At 40.5% G+C, this 18,320-nt stretch overlaps 1 protein-coding gene across 3 annotated transcripts in view; it reads right to left on the bottom strand.

Annotated features, from left to right (window-relative positions):
• The window catches only part of AMPD1 (adenosine monophosphate deaminase 1), a 43,059-nt gene that overhangs the window by 5,922 nt on the left and 18,817 nt on the right, over positions 1-18,320 (bottom strand). For all 3 annotated transcript variants that reach the window (XM_007535592.3, XM_060201836.1, XM_060201835.1), the window contains 8 exons: positions 11,492-11,711; positions 8,638-8,767; positions 6,692-6,886; positions 6,084-6,215; positions 5,168-5,331; positions 3,050-3,176; positions 2,697-2,860; positions 1,210-1,330 (listed from right to left, as the gene is read on the bottom strand). In XM_007535592.3, coding sequence (XP_007535654.2) covers positions 1,210-1,330; positions 2,697-2,860; positions 3,050-3,176; positions 5,168-5,331; positions 6,084-6,215; positions 6,692-6,886; positions 8,638-8,767; positions 11,492-11,711 — 1,253 coding nt within the window. The remainder of the gene's footprint in view (positions 1-1,209; positions 1,331-2,696; positions 2,861-3,049; positions 3,177-5,167; positions 5,332-6,083; positions 6,216-6,691; positions 6,887-8,637; positions 8,768-11,491; positions 11,712-18,320) is intronic.

The raw sequence follows: 18,320 nt of genomic DNA, 5'->3' as shown, positions 1-18,320 counted from the left end.
CCTTATGCGAGTCCTTGCACTTCAGGCCATGTGTGCTTAAATCACTGCACTGCCGCCCAGCCACCTTCTCTCCTTTTTTTAAAAGATTTTTTATTTATTATTGGATAGAGGCAGAGAGAAATTAGGAGGGGGAGGGGGACATAGAGGGAGAAAGACAGAGACACCTGCAGCCCTGCTTCACCACTCATGAAGCTTTTCCCCTGCAGGTGGTGACCAGAGGCTTGAAACTAGGTCCTTGTGCACTGTAATGTAAGTACTTAACCAGGTATGACACTACCTGGTCCCCTCCCACTTGTTATTAATTAAAATTTTAAAATATTTAATTTAGTTTATCTTATGAGAAAGAGTAGATACAGAGGGAAAGATACTGAGGGAGAGAGAAAGAGACCAGGACACTGCCTCGTTTTTGCTTATGGTGGGGCTGGGGGTTGACCCTGGGATCTCAGAGTCTCAGTCTTGAAAGGCTTTTGCATAACCATTATGCTGTATCTCCAGCCCCACTTGTCCTTTAAATGCCAAAGTAGGCAGTAGTGCACCTGGCTGAGTGCACAATGTGCAAGGACCCAGGTTCAAGCTCCTGGTCCCCACCTGCAGGGAGAAAGCTTCTCAAGCAGTGAGGCAGTGTCTTTCTGTCTCTCCCTTCCCTCTTGATTTATGTGTCTTTATCAAATAAATATATATTTAAATGCCAAATCAAATAAGAATAATAGTTTTTAATCCTATTTAGAATAAGTTTGTTTGGGATTATAAATGTTCAGAAGCATGGAGTCAAGCCAGATTGGGTTTTAATTGCCTCAGTCACATGGCTTGTCTCAGACAAAATACTTCACTTTGAAATGTCTTTTTTCTGTGCAAGAAAGTTCTGACTTGCACAAGAGGCATTTTAAAACATGTTATAACAAGAAATCTGGCAAAAATTAGTCAAAGGTAGCCAAGTCACTACTGAATTATCCCTTGTCAGAGTACTAAAATGGAAATCAGGAGATCTGCATTAGCTGATATCTGCCATCAAGTAGCTAGGTAATCTTGAGCAATTTCCTTAATAACTCTCAACCTCTGTAAAACAAACTTCATTAACACACACACACCCCTCAAAACTCCTTTTTCCCTCTAGTTTTATTCCAAAGTTGATAAATATTTGTAATAAAATGTTAAGAAAAAAGGATTCTTCTTGGTCCAACATAAAAATATGAAAAGATTTCCATTCACCTTTTTTAAATTCAGGCCATGAGAGATATTATCTGCTATCATGAATGCTGTCATGAGATGGGTGAGTGCACCAGCTTCCCCACAGTGTGGTCGGAACAGAAATGTATTCATGCCTCGTTCCCTAGGGAAATAAAACTGCTTCAGGAATCAAAAGTGTCTGACTAGGACATAACAACAGTGGCTGGGCTTAGAATGAGTTCAAGAATATCTGACAGAAAATGCTACACTCTGAAAGAGTGTGGAACATCCAAAGGATTCAGCAAAATGGTAACTCCATAATTTTATTATTATTATTATTATTTATTTATTTATAAAAAGGAAACACTGACAAAACCATAGGAAAAGAGGGGTACAACTCCACACAATTCCCACTACCAGAACTCTGTATCCCACCCCCTCCCCCAATAGCTTTCCTATTCTTTAACCCTCTAGGAGTATGGATCCAAGGTCATTGTGGGATGCAGAAGGTGGAAGATCCAGCTTCTGTAATTGCAAAAATCATAATTTTAATTTTAACTAAACATCGACTTATGGGGAGGGGAGAGAGAACAGCAGAAGACATGGTTCAGAGCAGAATCAAGATTTAATTTCCTGAATAGAAAATATCTTCGGGAGTTGGGCGGTAGCGCAGCGGGTTAAGCGCACGTGGCGCAAAGTCCAAGGACCGGCATAAGGATTCCTGTTCAAGTCCCCGGCTCCCCATCTGCAGGGGAGTCGCTTCACAGGCGGTGAAGTAGGTCTGCAGGTGTCTGTCTTTCTCTCCCTCCTCTGTCTTCCTCTCCTCTCTCCATTGCTCTCTGTCCTATCTAAATAACAACAACAAGGGCAACAAAAGGGAAAATAAATAAATAAATATATAAAAAATTTAAAAAAAGAATGAGAAAATATCTTCAGTTTCAAAAGGAGGTTTATTAATATCACCATACTATCATCTTTCTTTTCTTTCTCTCCCCCTCCCTTCCTTCCTTCCTTCCTTCCTTCCTTCCTTCCTTCCTTCCTTCCTTTCTCTTCTAGAGCATTGCTCAGCTCTGACTTATTCTTGGAATTGAGCCTGGGATCCCTGAGCCTCAGGCATGAAAATCTTTTGTATAACCACCTTGCTATCTCCCCAGCCCCAGAACATCATTTCCCCCCTAAATTTTGTGGAAAAAAATGTTTCCAGAAATTCCATGATAATGCTCCTCTGTTTATTCTTTACCTAGACATATCAATAAGGATGACATGTATGGGATTTTGTGATAAATTATGCACGGATAAGTGTAACTTCCTAAACTTTCAAAGAAAAGGAACAGTAAAAATTACTAAAGATTTCAGACTGTTGAACTTGTATTCCTAACTAAAGAAACTGAAAAAAGAAAAAAGAAAAGTCTTATTTGTGCCAATTGGAAACATTCTATGCAGCTCCAGACTTTGAGCACCTAAGGTGCCTGTGTGTGAAGAAAGAGATTTGTCTATTAGTCTCTCCTTGCAGCATGTTTGTCACTTACTTTCTGAGGCTGTTGAGAACCACAATATTTGCATACATGTAGTAGGCATAGTAAGTGTAAGATGGATTGTTTTCCATTGTCCATTCCTGGGGCTTGGGACTCTTGGAGGAGAACATGTGGCCACTGTGTTTGGACTCATCATCCACACTGTCGAAGCCAGTAATCTGTCAGGAAAAGTGAGCCATGCAATGGGTTCTGATCAACCTTGGGTTCTAAATGCTCAGACAAATTCTCACCTCCCAAAGGCAAAGACTAAACAACAGAGTTAAAGCCAAATATTAACCTCAGTCAGGTAAGAGGCCTTGTTCGTATATAGCAATATGAGGATATATATGTACATATGGTTAGCTTACATGCTTGAGGAAGACACTGAGGTCTGGGTGAGCCTGGGGGTTGATGGTAGCCTCAAATATTGGCATGAAAACATTCTCCAGCATCTTTCCAAAGTGTGGGAGGAAATTCTTAGATCGGAACACATCACTAGAGGTAAGAAGAAAGAGAATTTAGCATGACTGGGGAGACAGTTCACTTTACAGAGCACTGGATTTTCATGCCTGAGATTCTCGCTTTGACCCCTGATGCTACATATACCACAGTGGTGCTCTGGCTTCTCTCTATCTCTCTCCTCTCTGCCTCACATGAAATTCTCTCATATGTAATAAATAAAATCAATCTCCAAAACAACTGAAATAATAAAGAAGCAAGAGTGATCTTGGAGGTGGTGTAGTCTAGACTCTCAAACATGAGATCTTCAGTTCAATCCTAGGCAACACATGTACTAGAGTGCTGACTCATATTCTCTCTTTTCTCTCCTGTCTCCATCTCTCTAAACTCCTATCTCTCATTTAAACAAGTGAAATATTTAAATTAAATAAATAAAATAAGAAAGGAAAAAAAACTGTGGTCGGGGAGGCTAAGGCACTGGACTCTCAAGCATGAGGTCCCAAGTTTGATCCCCGGCAGCACATGTACCAGAGTGATGTCTGGTTCTTTCTCTCCTCCTATAATTCTCATAAATAAATAAATAAATAAATAAATAAATTCTTTTAAAAAAAAAAGAAGAAAGAAAGAAAAAGAAAGGAAAAGAACCTAGGAGGAATTAAAGGGCTTTAAGACTGTAAACCAGAGACCCATGTCCAGCAAAACAAACAAACAAAAAAAAAACCAAAAACTAGTGTATCCTTCCTAAGAATATTCTGGTGCGTTTGTCTTGATTACATATAAAGAACAATTCAGTTTGGATTGGGCATTGGATATATAAACATCTTACTTCTCCCATCTCTTCTACAAATTCCATGTGGTAATAAAACTAAACTTTGGGACCGGGTGGTGACATACCTGGTTGAGCGCTCATGTTACAATGCACAAGGACCCAGGTTCAAGCCCCTGGTCCCCATCTGCAGGGGGGAAGCTTCTGAAGTGGTGAAGCAGTGCTGCAGGTGTCTCTCTGTCTCTCTCTCTCTCTCTTTATCTTCCCCTTCCTCTCAATTTCTGGCTGTATATCCAGTAAATAAATAAATAAATTTAAAAATTAAAATAAATAAATAAAACTAACTTTCACAGCTGTCAGGCATAGACAAGGACTATAAGGGTAGTTTATATGTATGTGGCATACAAAATGGTGAACCTGAAACAGTTATCAAAAACATCTATGAGGGTGGGGAGAGATTATTATAGTGGTTATCCAAAGGACTTTCATGACTGAGGTTCTTAAGTCTCAAATTTAATCTCCCATACCACCATAAACCAGAACAGGTCAGTGCTCTGGTCTCTCTCTTTCTCCCTCTCTCTCTCTTTTTAACCAGAGCTCATTGTTGGCTTATGGTGGTGCAGGGGATTGATCCTAGGCTTCAGTACCTCAGGCCTGAGAGTCTCTTTGCATAACCACTATGCTATCTACCCTGGCCCAAGTGATCTGCCCTATCTATCTATCTATCTATCTTTCTGTATCTGTCATTAAAATAAATAGGGAGTTGGGCAGTAGCACAGTGGGTTAAAATAAAATAAATAAAATATTTTAAAAAACATCTTTACTAAACTGTAGCTAGTGGTAATAAACAAATTCTTTCTGGTTAAAAAACTGAACTGAAGTGGTTTTCTTATTTCCTGTCTATGATCAAAAGTGTTGAACCCAGAATGGGCAAAGTTAGACACCTGGGACACATAATGAGTGCTACTGTTGGTTTGTTTTTGTTTTGTTTACATACCTAGACCTTACAACCTTATGTATGTGTGATTTCACCACTCCAGGCATACTTTTTTTAGATAGAGATAGTGCAGCACCTAAGTTTCCCATGGTACCATGGTACTTCCATGTGGTACGTCAGGGATTTGAACCTGGGTTGCACATGGCAAGACAGGTGCCCTACCTATAGAGATGTCTCTGTTTATGTCTAGAGGTGTTACACATTTCTTGTTCATGTGGAAGAAGTGAAGCAGGGTTCTAGGGCTTATGGTGAGCAGATACATACTAGATCCTGGGCACCTGGATCATCCATGTCATGTTGGGGCAGTAGATGCGGTTGCTGACAAACCAGGTAGAGAGTTTACTCCACTCATCTGGACTTCGGCCATAGATTGAAAGGCGGGGCTCTGCATGCTGGTACTTGGCCTCCACCAGGTCAGTACCTACCTCCTGAAGAGCCAAGAGAAAAGTCTAAAGCCTGGAATTCCCACAAATCACCCAAGATTCTAGACCTGCATGATACAGGTCTAGAAAGGAGATAAAAGGAGATAGGTACTAAAAACAAAACCAAATAAAACAAACAAAAAACAAAAACAAGAAGAAAAATTAAGGAAGTTGGAGGAAACCCATCCAAAGTTAAAATCTAGGGGACTTGGGAGCTGAGGAGAATCTAGTGGAGAGAGAAGACTTATTAAATATGATAGAGCCTAAAGAGTAAAAAAATTAGACCCAAGATGGTAAGCTATCCAAGGTGCCTACAGAGAAATTCAACTTTTGGTGCCAGATGGTGGTGCACCTAGTTAAGTGCTCACATTACAGTGCACAGGACATAGGTTCAAGTCCCTGGTCCCCACCTACAGGGGAAAGCTTTATGAGAGGTGGTGAAACAGGGCTGAAGGTGTCTCTCTGTCTCTATCCTTAAGTATCTTCCCTTCCCCTCTCGATTTCTCTGTCTCTATCTAATAATTAATTAATTAATTAATTAATAAAAGAGAAATTCAACTTTTCATATTCCCTCTACCTCCCCAAACACATATTTCCCAGCTACATATGTCATTCCTGCTTCCAGTATTCAGGCATCATAAAGATGAGGGTAGATTCTGATCCCAGTGCTTCTTGAATTTTCTTCTTTTCTTTCCTTCTCTCCATTTCTTCCTCTTCCTGCTCAAGAATCAGGCTAAATTTGGTTAACTTCTCCTCACCTTGATGATAGTGGCAAAATACTCCCCATTAATGTAATTATCTGTCTTCAGATAAAGGTCTCGCAGTTCGCTTGCTCCTACAGGATTGTATTTGTCATTGAACTTATCAAAACGCTGAAATGTCTGGCGTCCCTGCATCAGAATACAAGGTCACAGAAAAAGCATTACCAGAACTGCCCACACACAGAGAGCTAGGGAATGACTACAGGAATTGGGGTCTGGTTTATTGATTTATTCAGAGGTGTACTTTAAGGCCTAAAGATTCTGGTTCTATCCCCCACATCCCATTTATAGGAGTGATGCTCTGGTTTCTTTCTCTCTCATTGTTTCACGTGTATTTCCCCTGCTATCTAATAAATAAAATAACTCTTAATAATAATAAATAATAAGAAGAAGAAGATGAACAATAATAGGGGGCTGGTGGCAAGAAAGGATGTTGAATTCTGAGATATTTTTATCTCAAACTGAACAAGTGAATCCTAAACCCTGCTGTTAATCAGGATAGTAAATGAACACAATTAAGAGGGCTACAAGAAAGGAGAATGTTTAGGGGGGAAAGCAGGTGGGATCCTGCATATTAAAATGAGATGGATGACTTTTCAACCTACTGCATGAACATCCAGAGAATCCACTGTCAGGTCATAGGGATGCATTTTTAACTTAGCAAAAAGTTCCTTTAGAGTTAGATTTTTCTCCTTAGTGCTATAGACCACTCTGTCAGCATCTACTTGGTAGGATTTCTTAATAAAGCGCAGGAGGTGTTTCTGGTTCATGCAAGCAGCTGCATGGATATGGGTGTCCACCTGTGTGTGTATTCGGAGAAAGAAGAAAAAAAAAATCAGTCAGCTTTAGTTACTTTACTAAAGGCCATAAGCATTACAAATCCCCTTGTGGAGAAAGAAAGTAGTAACTTAAATTGAGTGTACCCTCGTAGCTGGTGGAAGTTAAGCAATGATTAAGACTCCATACCACCAGAGACAGGTGGTGGCTCACCTGGTTAAATGCACATGCTACAATGTGCAAGGACCTGAATTCAAGCCCCTGATCCCCAGCTGAGGGGGAAAGCCTCATGTATGGTGAAGCAGGGATGCAGGTGTCTCTCCCTCACTAACTATCACTCCCCTTTCAACTTCTCTGTCTCTATCCAATAATAAATTAATTTAAAAAAAAAGACTCCACACTACCTTTATGTGGTTGTTCAAGGGCGGATGCAATAGTAATGCTTGTTTCTGTATCTATATATACACCCAGTTTATTTCCTATATTTGATCCATACAAAATCCTAAGGGACTATTCCCACCTCTAAGACACAACTGGAAAGGAAGTATCTACTATACCTTTCAGCCCCTGAAGAAGAAATGATTGAAATTATGAAGTTATAGCACACTGGTTGCATTTATGGATGACATATTATACTTAAAATTTTATAAACTGAGTCTTTGATAGATTAACTACTTTGCCCAAGTTTACACAAGCATCTGGCCCTGAATGCACCTTTATTTCTTATTCCCACTTACTTGTAATCACTTAAGTGGTCAGAACATATCTTGAAAAGCATTTCTAAATTGATTATTTCCCTACATTCATTAGTTTATTTTATATTCACAGTCCTTTTGCAAGGTGGATTGGGCAGACATATCTACCAATCTTATAAATGAGGAAACTAAAACTCAGAGACATTTAATCGCTTCTCCAAGGTCATGCAGTCAGGAAGTAAAAGAAAATGGACTAAGGGGCTGGGTGGTGGTGCACCTGGCTGAGTGCACATGTTACAGTGCTCAGGGACGCAGGTTCGAGCCCCTAGTTCCCACTTGCAGGGGGAAAGCTTTGCGAGTGGTGAAGCTGTACTGCAGGTGTCTCTGTCTCTCTCCCTCTCTATCACTCCCTTCCCTCTCGATTTCTGGCTGTCTCTATCCAATAAATAAATAAAAATAATGCAAAAAAAAAAAAAGAAAATGGACTAGAGCAGAAATTTTCCACATCCTAGGACAGTAATTTTTAAGGTTTTATCTGTTTTGGTTGTTGATGTAATTTTTATGCCCACAGTGCAGTAACAATAAAAACGACAACTTAAACTTTAAGCAAAATCCATCTACTTTCACTTAATTCTACTGACATTATAGAAAGCTTCTCCTTCTTTCTCCTTCTTCTTCCTTTTTGCCTCTGGTTATCTCTGGGATTGGGTGCTGGCATTATAAATCCATTGCTTTTGGCAGCCATTTTTCCTCATTATATTGGATAGGACAGACAGAAATAAGAGAGGACGGGGAGATAGAAAAGGAAAGAGAAAGATAGACACCTGCAGACCTGTGAAGCATTCCCCTTGCAGGTGGGGATCTGGAGGGCCTGACCCTGGATCCTTGAGCAGATCATTGAGCTTAATACTATGTGCACTTAACCAGGTGTGCCACCACCAGGACCTCGAAATTGTAGAAATCTTAATCAGAAAATTAGTAAGTAAGAAAATAAATGAGTATATTTCTTGTCTTTCCAGAGAAATAAATGGATTTTTGTTTTTGACTAGAAATGACTTTTTGAGCTGGAAAATGTTTACCTTCCTGCAGTTATAAAAGTCTCGGTGGGGATTATTTTTCAGCTCCTTTAATTCATCCATCTCATTGAGCATTTCATGGACCTGGAACTTGGAGGAGAGGAACTTCAGGCGCCGGTGGGTATAGGTCTTACTGTGAAAAATCAAATTACATAGTTTTTGAAATTTCCCAGATATTTATGGAAAACAGCACAATTTCAGAACAACCTGGTCCCTTTACCACTCATAAGAAGCAATTATTGGAACAAACATTTGGGTTTTATTCTATGGTTAATTTCACTTAAGCTGTAAGGGCTTAGTACATTCATCAAGGTTGGCACACATTAGTATGTTCTAGGGATTGGGTTTAAGCTCCCCGCCCCATGCCCATCCCCATCTGCAGGGGGAGAGAAGCCTCACAAGTGGTGAAGCAATGCTGAGGTGTCTTCTCATTCTCTCTCTCTTTCTAATTTTTTATTATCTTTATTTATTGATTGATTGTATAGAGACAACCGAAAGTCAAGAGGGAAGAGGATGATAGAAAAGGAGAGAGACAGAGAGACACCTGCAGCCCTGCTTCAACACTCATGAAGCTTTCCCCCTGCAGGTGGGGACCAGAGGCTTGAACCTGGATCTTTGCACATTGTAACAAGTGCACTCAGCCAGGTATGTCACCACCTGTCCCCTAAATACTTTGATTTTCTTTTTTAGATTTATTTAATTTAATTAATTTATTATTATATAGAGACAGAGAGAAATTGAGAGGGTAGGGGCATATAGAGAGGGAGAGAGACAGAGAGACATCTGCATTCCTGCTTCACCACTCGGGAAGCTTCCCCTCAGCAGCTGGGGACCAGGGGATTGAACCTGGTGGGGAACCAGGTGCACCACCATACAGTCCCTCATTCTCTCTCCTTTTCTCCCCCTTTCCTCTCAATTTCTCTGTGTCCTAACAGATCCAAAATAAGTAAATTAATAAATGAATAGAATAAACTTATCTAAGTTGAACATGATGAGGGAGAGTTTGAAAAAAACAGTTTAAAAAAGCTGTAAGTATAAAATATGTTATTCATTTTTTTTAAAAGGCTTAAAACAGACATTTCAAAAAGGGACCAGGGAAATAGCTCAGCCTGTTAGAACATCAGCTTATATGCTGAGGCTCCTGTAGTCCCAGGCTTAATCACTGGCTCCACCTGAACCCAGAGCTGAGCAGTGCTCTGGTCCTTCCTCTGCCTCTGTGATACTCTTCATTCTTTCTGTTTCTTTCATAATACATAAATAAATCTTTAAAAAGAAAGAAAGAATTTTCACTTCCTTGTTCTAAGCTTCTTCTAGGAAAACAAAGCAAAGCAAAATGAACAAAAACCACAAAGCTACAGTGACACATAAGGTGGCACAGTGGATAGTGATGGACTTTCAGGAATTCCGAAATTTAATCCCCAGCATCGCATATGTCAGTGTGCTTTAGTTCTCTCATAACTAAATAAGTAAATTCTTTTAATACCTAGCTGAGAGGTAGGGAAATAGCACAGCAAATAGAGCACACTTAATACTGTGTGCTGTGAGGCCTTAAGTTAGATCCCCAGTACTGTGTGGGAGCACCAAAGATACTTTATGGATGATGGAATGTTGCTTTTGGTGTCTCTGTCTCTCCTTTTCCCTCTCTCTTTATAAAAATTTTTTTAAAGGATGTGGGGGGTTAGGAAAGTTGCTTCATGGTATTGCACATGCATAAGTTCTTGAGTTCATTTTCTTTTTTTTTTTTCTTGAGTTCATTTTCTGACACCACATTAAAAAAAAATATTTCCTGGGGATAGGGGTAGACAGCGTAATGGTTATGCAAAGAGAATCTCTTGCCTGAGACTCAGAAGTCCCAGATTCAATCCCCTGCATAACTATAAGCCAGAGCCTATCAGTGCTCTGGTTTTAAAAAAAAAAAAAAAGGAGGGGGCTGAGTGGTGTGCACCTGCTTGAGCACACATGCTACAATGCAGAAGGACAGGAGTTCAAACCTCCAGTCCCCACCTGCAGAAGGAAAGATTCATGAGTGGTGAAGCGGGTGTGTCTCTGTCTTCCTCCCTCTATATCTCCCCCTTCCTCCTGATTTCTGGCTGTCTTAATCTAGTAAATAAATAAAGATAGTAAAAAAAAGTTAAAGAGAAACATCTCCTTTGGGGGCCAGGCAGTGATGCATTCAGTTAAGCATACATATTACCATGCTTGAGGACCTGAATTCAAGCCCTGGCTCCCCACCTGCTGAGGGAAAGCTTCACAAGCTGTGAAGAAGGTCTGCAAGCACATCTCTTTCTCTGTCTTCCCCCTTTCAATTTCTATCTGTCCTATCAAATAAAAAATAATAATAAAACAAAAATCTAAATAATAAAAAAGGAAAAAAAATGCCTGCCAGGAGTGGTGGATTTATTGTGCGGCCACTAGATTCCAGAGATAACCCTAGTAGCAATGAAAACAAAACTCCTTCATAGAATAATTTTGAGGAGTAAAAGAAATAGTGTATGTAGAAGGCGACCAGCAAAAATAGCTTACTTGGATAATGTGCTGCTTTATCATGTATGCTTGGCCCAGGCTTGAGCCTAAGCCCCACAGCACTGAAGAAAGTTTCAGTGTTGGAGTCTCTTACTCTCTCTCTGTCTATAAATAAAGAAATAAATAAAACTAAATTATTTCTTTAAAAAAAACAGTGTATATGAATAGTTTTAACAGTGTTTAAATACCATACTTCGAGACTATACTTTCAGGGATCATTTCTACAGTTTGTTAAACACCATACTTCACTTATTTACTCTTACTAGTAGTAATAGCATTAGCAATTGTCAGAACCATTGCAGTAGTGGTGATGTAAGGCTCACTAAACACTTACACAGGTCCTTGGGCAATTAAAGCAAGCAAAAAATTCATATCATCTAGGAAGGCATCCAGATTTGGGTAAGGCAGTGGCTTAGGCTCATCTCTGCAGGCTGCTTCTTCACTAGGATAGATGTAAACTACCCCGTCCTTCATTTTGAGGTGATAGCCCAGATTCTCAGGGAGGTCATCTGTTCTAAAGGGGTCTTCTCCTTTCTTCACAGGAGGGGTAAAGACTTTTTCAATAAAGCACAAGAGTAATATATAAGCACATAGAATGAATGTCCACATAAAAGCAAATAAAATGCAAGATATTTTAAAATCTTTTTTATTTAATTTTTTTCTTTTTTTAACGTTTATTTATTCCCTTTTGATGCCCCCCTTTTTTTTTTATTGTTGTAGCTATTGTTGATGTTGTCGTTGCTGGATAGGACAGAGAAATGGAGAGAGGAGAGGAAGACAGAGAAGGGGAGAGAAAGATAGACACCTGCAGACCTGCTTCACCACTTGTGAAGTGGCTCCCCTGTAGGTGGGGAGCTGGGGGCTCAAACCGAACCAGGATCTCTACGCCGATCCTTGCTTTGTGCCACATGCGCTTAACCTGCTGCTTACCACCTGACTCCCGATATTTTAAAATTTCGTTGAGACTGGTGAGATAATATAATAGTTATACAAAAAGACTTTTGTAAGCAACCCAGGTGTCCAACAACAGATGAGTGGCTGAGCAAGTTGTGGTATATATACACAATGGAATACTACTCAGCTGTAAAAAATGGTGACTTCACCGTTTTCAGCCGATCTTGGATGGACCTTGAAAAAATCATGTTGAGTGAAATAAGTCAGAAACAGAAGGATGAATATGGGATGATCTCACTCTCAGGCCGAAGTTGAAAAACAAGATTAGAAAAGAAAACACAAGTCGAACCTGAAATGGAATTGGAGTATTACACCAAAGTAAAAGACTCTGGGGTGGGTGGGTGGGTGGGGAGAATACAGGTCCATGAAAAATGATGAATGAAATAGTGGGGGTTGTATTGCTAAATGGGAATCTGGGGAATGTTAAGCATGTAAAAAAAAAAAAAAGAAGTAGAAACGCAAAGCAGAAATTGACTGAGTTTGGAGTATGGCACCAAAGTAAGAAAGCAGAAGTATACTAGAGTTTGCAGTGAGTACCTCCCTAATACTTCCTCTCCACTATTCCAAGCTTTGGGTCCATGATTGCTCAACAATTTGTTTGGCTTTGTATGTTAACTCTCTTTTCAGTCACCAGGTTCCAGGTATCATCAGGATGCCGGCCAGACTTCCCTGGATTGAAGACACCACCAATGTGTCCTGGAGCTCAGCTTCCCCAGAGACCCATCCTACTAGGGAAAGAGAGAGGCAGACTGGGAGTATGGACCGACCAGTCAACGCCCATGTTCAGCGAGGAAGCAATTACAGAAGCCAGACCTTCTACCTTCTGCAACCCTCAATGACCCTGGGTCCATGCTCCCAGAGGGATAGAGAATGGGAAAGCTATCGGGGGAGGGGGTGGGATATGGAGATTGGGCGGTGGGAATTGTGTGGAGTTGTACCCCTCCTACCCTATGGTTTTGTTAATTAATCCTTTCTTAAATAAAAAAAAAAAAAAAAGACTTTTGTGCCTGAGGCACCAAAGGTACCAGATTGAATACCCAGCACCATCACTACCAGCAGTGCTCTGGTAAAAAAACATTCTTTTAAAAGATTTTATTTGTTCATGAGAAATGATAGAGACATCACTCTGGTACATGTGCGGCCTGGGATTGAACTTGGGACCTCATGCTTGAGAGCCCAAAGCCTTATCCACTGCGCCACCTCCCAGACCACAGAAAACATTTATAAAGGCCAGATGGTGGCACAACTGGTTAAGTACACACATTACAGTGTGCAAGGACCTGGGTTCAAAACACCAGTCCCCACCTGCAGAAGGGAAACTTCACAAGTGGTGAAATGGTGATACAGGTGTCTGTCTCTGTTAAGTGCACATGTTTTATTTTTGTATGGTTATTATTATGCTATTGACCCCCACCCAATAACTTTTTTTAAAGAAAAATAATGTAGAAATAAAAAAAGGTTGGGAAAGAATGAACCCAGTAGAGCTCTTACCTTACCATATGTGTTATCCTGGACTTGAGGTACAGTAGGGTCTCTATTGACACTCTCTGTCTGAATCTCCCTCTCACTGTTTTTTCCCCTCTGTCCTCTCTTTTCTACCTTCTAAATTAAAGAAGAAAAAAAATCAGGCTGGGGAGAGTGCTCAGCAGTGATATTGTGCATATACTAGGCCCTAGGCTCATTCCCCAAGCTGCAAAGAAAAAAATTTAGCTCTGGATAGCTACAATTTATGATATAAAGGATCCTGAATTAAGAAGATTTTATTTATACTTATTTTAATTTTTTGTATTTTTATATATATTTTGCCTCCAGGGTTATCACTGGGGCTCAGTGCCTGCAATATGAACCCACTGCTCCTAGAAGCTATTTTTTCCCCTTTTGTTGCCCTTGTTATTTTTCTTTAAAAAAATTTATTGGGTGGGGGTAGATAGCATAATGGTTAAGCAACAAGACTCTTATGCCCGAGGCTCCAAAGTCCCAGGTTCAATCCCCTGAACCATCAAACATCAGAATTGAAAAAAAAAAAAGGAAAAAATTATTTATTAACTAATAGAAAAGAGAGAAGGAAGGAAAGAGAAACAGAGCATCACTTTAGAATATGTATTGCTGCCAGGCGTGGTGGCACGCGCCTGTAGTCCCAGCTACTTAGGAGGCTGATGCTGGAGGGTCGCTTGAGCCCAGGAGTTCTGGGCTGCAGTGCGTTATGCCAATCCGGTGTCCACACTAAGTTCAGCATCAGTATGGTGACCTCCCAGGAGCGGAGGACCACCAGGTTGCCTAAGGAGAGGTGAACCGGCCCAGGTCAGAATATGTATTGCTGAGGATTCAACTCAAGGCCTCATGCTCAAGGGAATGGCATTTTAAAAAATATTTATTTATTTATTCCCTTTTGTTGTCTTTGTTGTTTTATTGTCGTAGTTATTATTGTTGTCATAGTTGTTGGATAGGACTGAGAGAAATGGAGAGAGGAGGGGAAGACAGAGGGAGAGAGAAAGATAGACACCTGCAGACCTGCTTCACCGCTTGTGAAGTGACTCCACTGCAGGTAGGGAGCCGGGGGCTTGAACCAGGATCCCTTCTCCTGTCCTTGCACTTTGCGCCACCTGTGCTTAACCTGCTGTGCTACCGTCTGACTCCTGGGAACAGCATTTTATCTACTTTTACATATCCTGGGCCACAAATTTCACAATATTTTCTTTCTTTAGAAAGTTATTTTTAGGGGCTGTGTGGTATCGCACCTAGTTAAGCACACACATTATAGTGTGCAAGGACCTAGGTTCAAGCCCCCAGTCCCCACCTGCAGGGGAAAACTTCACAAGTGGTGAAGCAGGGCTGTATCTCTCATTCTCTCTACCTTACACACACACACACACACACACACACACACACACACACACACACACACTCTCTCTCTCTCTCTCCCTTTCTCTCCTCCTTCCCTCTCAATTTCTGACTGTATCTATCCAATAAATAAAGCCAATGAAAAAATTTTTAAGTTATTTTTCACTTACAAATTATAGAGAAAGAGCAAAGGAGAGAGAACCAGAGCATCACTCTTGCACATAAGATGCTGGGAATCAAACTCAGGACCTCATGCTTTCAAGTCCAATACTCTATCTACTGCACCATCTCCTGGGATGCTATGTTATTTTTCAACAGTAGCAAATCAGTAATATAAAACAGTTATTCAGGGGGCTGCACAGTGGCACATCCAGTTGAGCACACATGTTACCATGCACAGTATCCTGGGCTTGGAGCAGGGGACGACTCACCTGGTTGAGCACACCTGCTCCTATACTCAAGGACCAAGGTTCGAGCCCCCAGTCCCCAGATGCAAGGGGAGGATACATCACAAGCAATGAAGTGGGTCTGCAGCCACTCCCCCTCTCATTTAACCAGAGCACTGCTTAGCTCTAGCTTATGGTGGTGCTAGGGGACTGAACCTGGGCCTTCGGAGCCTCAGATATTAGAGTCTCTTATGCTACATGCCCCCTCTCTCAGCCTATCTTCCCCTTCCCTCTCAATTTCTCTCTGTCTATCAAATATAATAGAAAAAAATGGGCCACCAGGAGCACTGGATGTGTAGTATAGGCACTGAGCCTTAGTGATAACCCTGGTAGCTATTAAAAGAAAAACAAACAAAACCGAATTATTCAATATTTTATCTAGTGTAAGAATGAGTTTCAATTTCTTTTTTCTTCTCTTCTTTTTTTCTTTTTTCTTCCTTTAAAAAAAATTTATTAGTAGAGACAGTGAAAAAGAGACCACAGCACTGAAGCTTTCTTCAATGTGGTGGAACCCAGACTTGAACCTGCATCACATGCATGGCAAAGCAGCCCACTATCCAAGTGAGCTATTTCACCACCCATGAATTTCAATTTATTTAGAAGTATTATTTACAAAATTAGTTTATTAGTTACAAATAACTTAAATTATTTAGTAAAACTGGTTATCAGTGGTGTCCTGGTTAGAGCACTAACTTCTAAAATAATTACACTAAAATAAAATAAAATAAAAAGCTCTAATTAAAAGGTAAAGTTTGCAATGGGGATTCGTGCAGTGGTATAGCAAGGACTTATGTGTATATTTTCAAGAGAATGTATTTGTTTCATATGAGCTACAGAGTTCCACATGAAAAGGAGAAAAGAGAGATGTCAGAGCACCTCTCTGGTGTATGTTGCACTGAGATCAAACTCAGTCTCAGGCATGCATGACTTACATTCTACTAACTGAACTATTTCCCTTATCACAGGACTTGTGTGTGTTGAAGTTCTGATGTGAAAGGACTTGCATGAGTTTGATGCCCATCATAGCGTATGCTAAATGTTGCTCTGGTTCTCTTATGTAAAACTACCTTCTATATTAACCTTGATTTTGAGCATTTCTAAAATAGATGTTTTTTTTTAACCAGGGCACTGCTCAGCTCTGGCTGATGGTGGTGGTGTGGTGAACTGAACCTGGGACTGGCCTCAGGCATGAGAGGCACATTGCACACCCATTATCTTCTCTACCCTTCACCCTAAAATAGACTTTTTTTTCCAGAACAATTTTAGGTTCACAGCAAAACTGAGTACAAAGTACAGAACTCCCATATCTCCCTACCCTTTCCTTGCCCCCCCATACAGCCTTCCCCATTATCAACCTCCCACCAGAATGATATTTAAAGGCCAGGGAGGTGGCTTAGCAGGTAAAATACTTGCTAGGTCAGGGGTTTGATCCTGGAGCAGTAAAGACAGAGACAAGTGGCTGTTCAGAGGATATGGAGTGGTGCTTTCATGTCACCTCTCTTCCTCTTGCTTTATTTGTTTGTTTGTTTGTTTGTTTTTACCAGAGCATTGCTCGGCTCTGGCTTATGGTGGTTCGGGGAATTGAACCTGGGACTTTGGAGTCTCAGGCAACTTGAGTCTCTTTGCATAACCGTTATGCTATCTAGCCTCTGCCTTTTTTTCTTTTTAAAATTATTTGTTTTTATATATAGAGAGAAACTGACAAGGAAGCAGAGGTGGGGGGGCATGTAGTGGAGCACCTACTTAAGCACACACATTACAGTGCGCAAGGACCCTGGTTCAAGCCCCCGGTCCCCATCTACAAGGAGAAAGCTTCATGAGTGGTGAAGCAGGGATTCAGGTGTCTGTCTCTTTTCCTCTCTCTATTCCCCCTCCCCTCTCAATTTCTCTCTGTTTCTACCCAATACTAAATTTTAAGAATTAAAAGAGAGGGGAGTTGGGTGGTAGCACAGCAGGTTAAACACAAGAAGCGCAAAGTACAAGGACTGGCGTAAGAATGCCGGTTCGAGCCCCTGGATCCCCACCTGCAGGGGAGTCGCTTCACAAGTGGTGAAGCAGGTTTGCAGGTGTCTATCTTTCTCTCCCCCTCTCTGTCTTCCCCTCCTCTCTCCATTTCTCTCTGTCCTATCCAACAACAACATCAATAACTACAACAATAAACAAGGGCAACAAAAGGGAATAAATAAATAAATAAAATTAAAAGAGAGGCAAAGAGAGATATCTGCAGCATTGCTATCCATGAACCCAGGCCCACGTGCATGGTAATATGTGCACTCTACCAGGTGCACCACCTGCTCCCTCTCTCCCTTTTACTAATAAATACATGTTTAAAATGATTTATAAATAAAACTATTTATTATATTTTTGTTGGGAATAGTTTTAAGTCAGAAATCTAAATGCCTAAAACCTAGAACTAAATAAATTATCACATAGTTATACAATAGAAATCTGTGAAATTATTAAAATTCTATTATTTTATGTAAGGGAATGATCTCAGGGCCTTGTGCATGCACAATAATGCTGATAGACCTCCCAACCATAATATTTTTCTATTTTTTTTTTTACTTAGAGAAAGACAGTAGAGAAAGGGAGAGAGACACAGAGAGGAGAGAGATACCATAGCACCATCGAGCTCTATCATCCATAGAGTTACACCATGCTATCTATGGCTCTCTCCTGTAGATGGAGCTTGGATTCAGAGCCTCATGTCTGGTAAGACAAATGTTCTAGAAGATGAACTATCCCATGGTCCTTAAAGTCTGATTTATAACTTTTTACATTTATGTATTTATTGATGAGAAAGACAGACAGAGAAAGAGAGAACCAGAGCATCACTCTGGTATATGTGATGTCTGGAAACGAAGGACCTTATAATTCCAAGTCTGATACTACCTACCCAGCTGATAAAAATTGAATGATTTA

The sequence above is a fragment of the Erinaceus europaeus genome, chromosome 11 (genome assembly GCF_950295315.1).
Source record: "Erinaceus europaeus chromosome 11, mEriEur2.1, whole genome shotgun sequence".
NCBI classification, from domain to species: Eukaryota; Metazoa; Chordata; class Mammalia; order Eulipotyphla; family Erinaceidae; genus Erinaceus; species Erinaceus europaeus.
The sequence above is the reverse complement of the archived record's forward strand: the minus strand, read 5'-3'. Positions and strand labels throughout refer to the sequence as shown.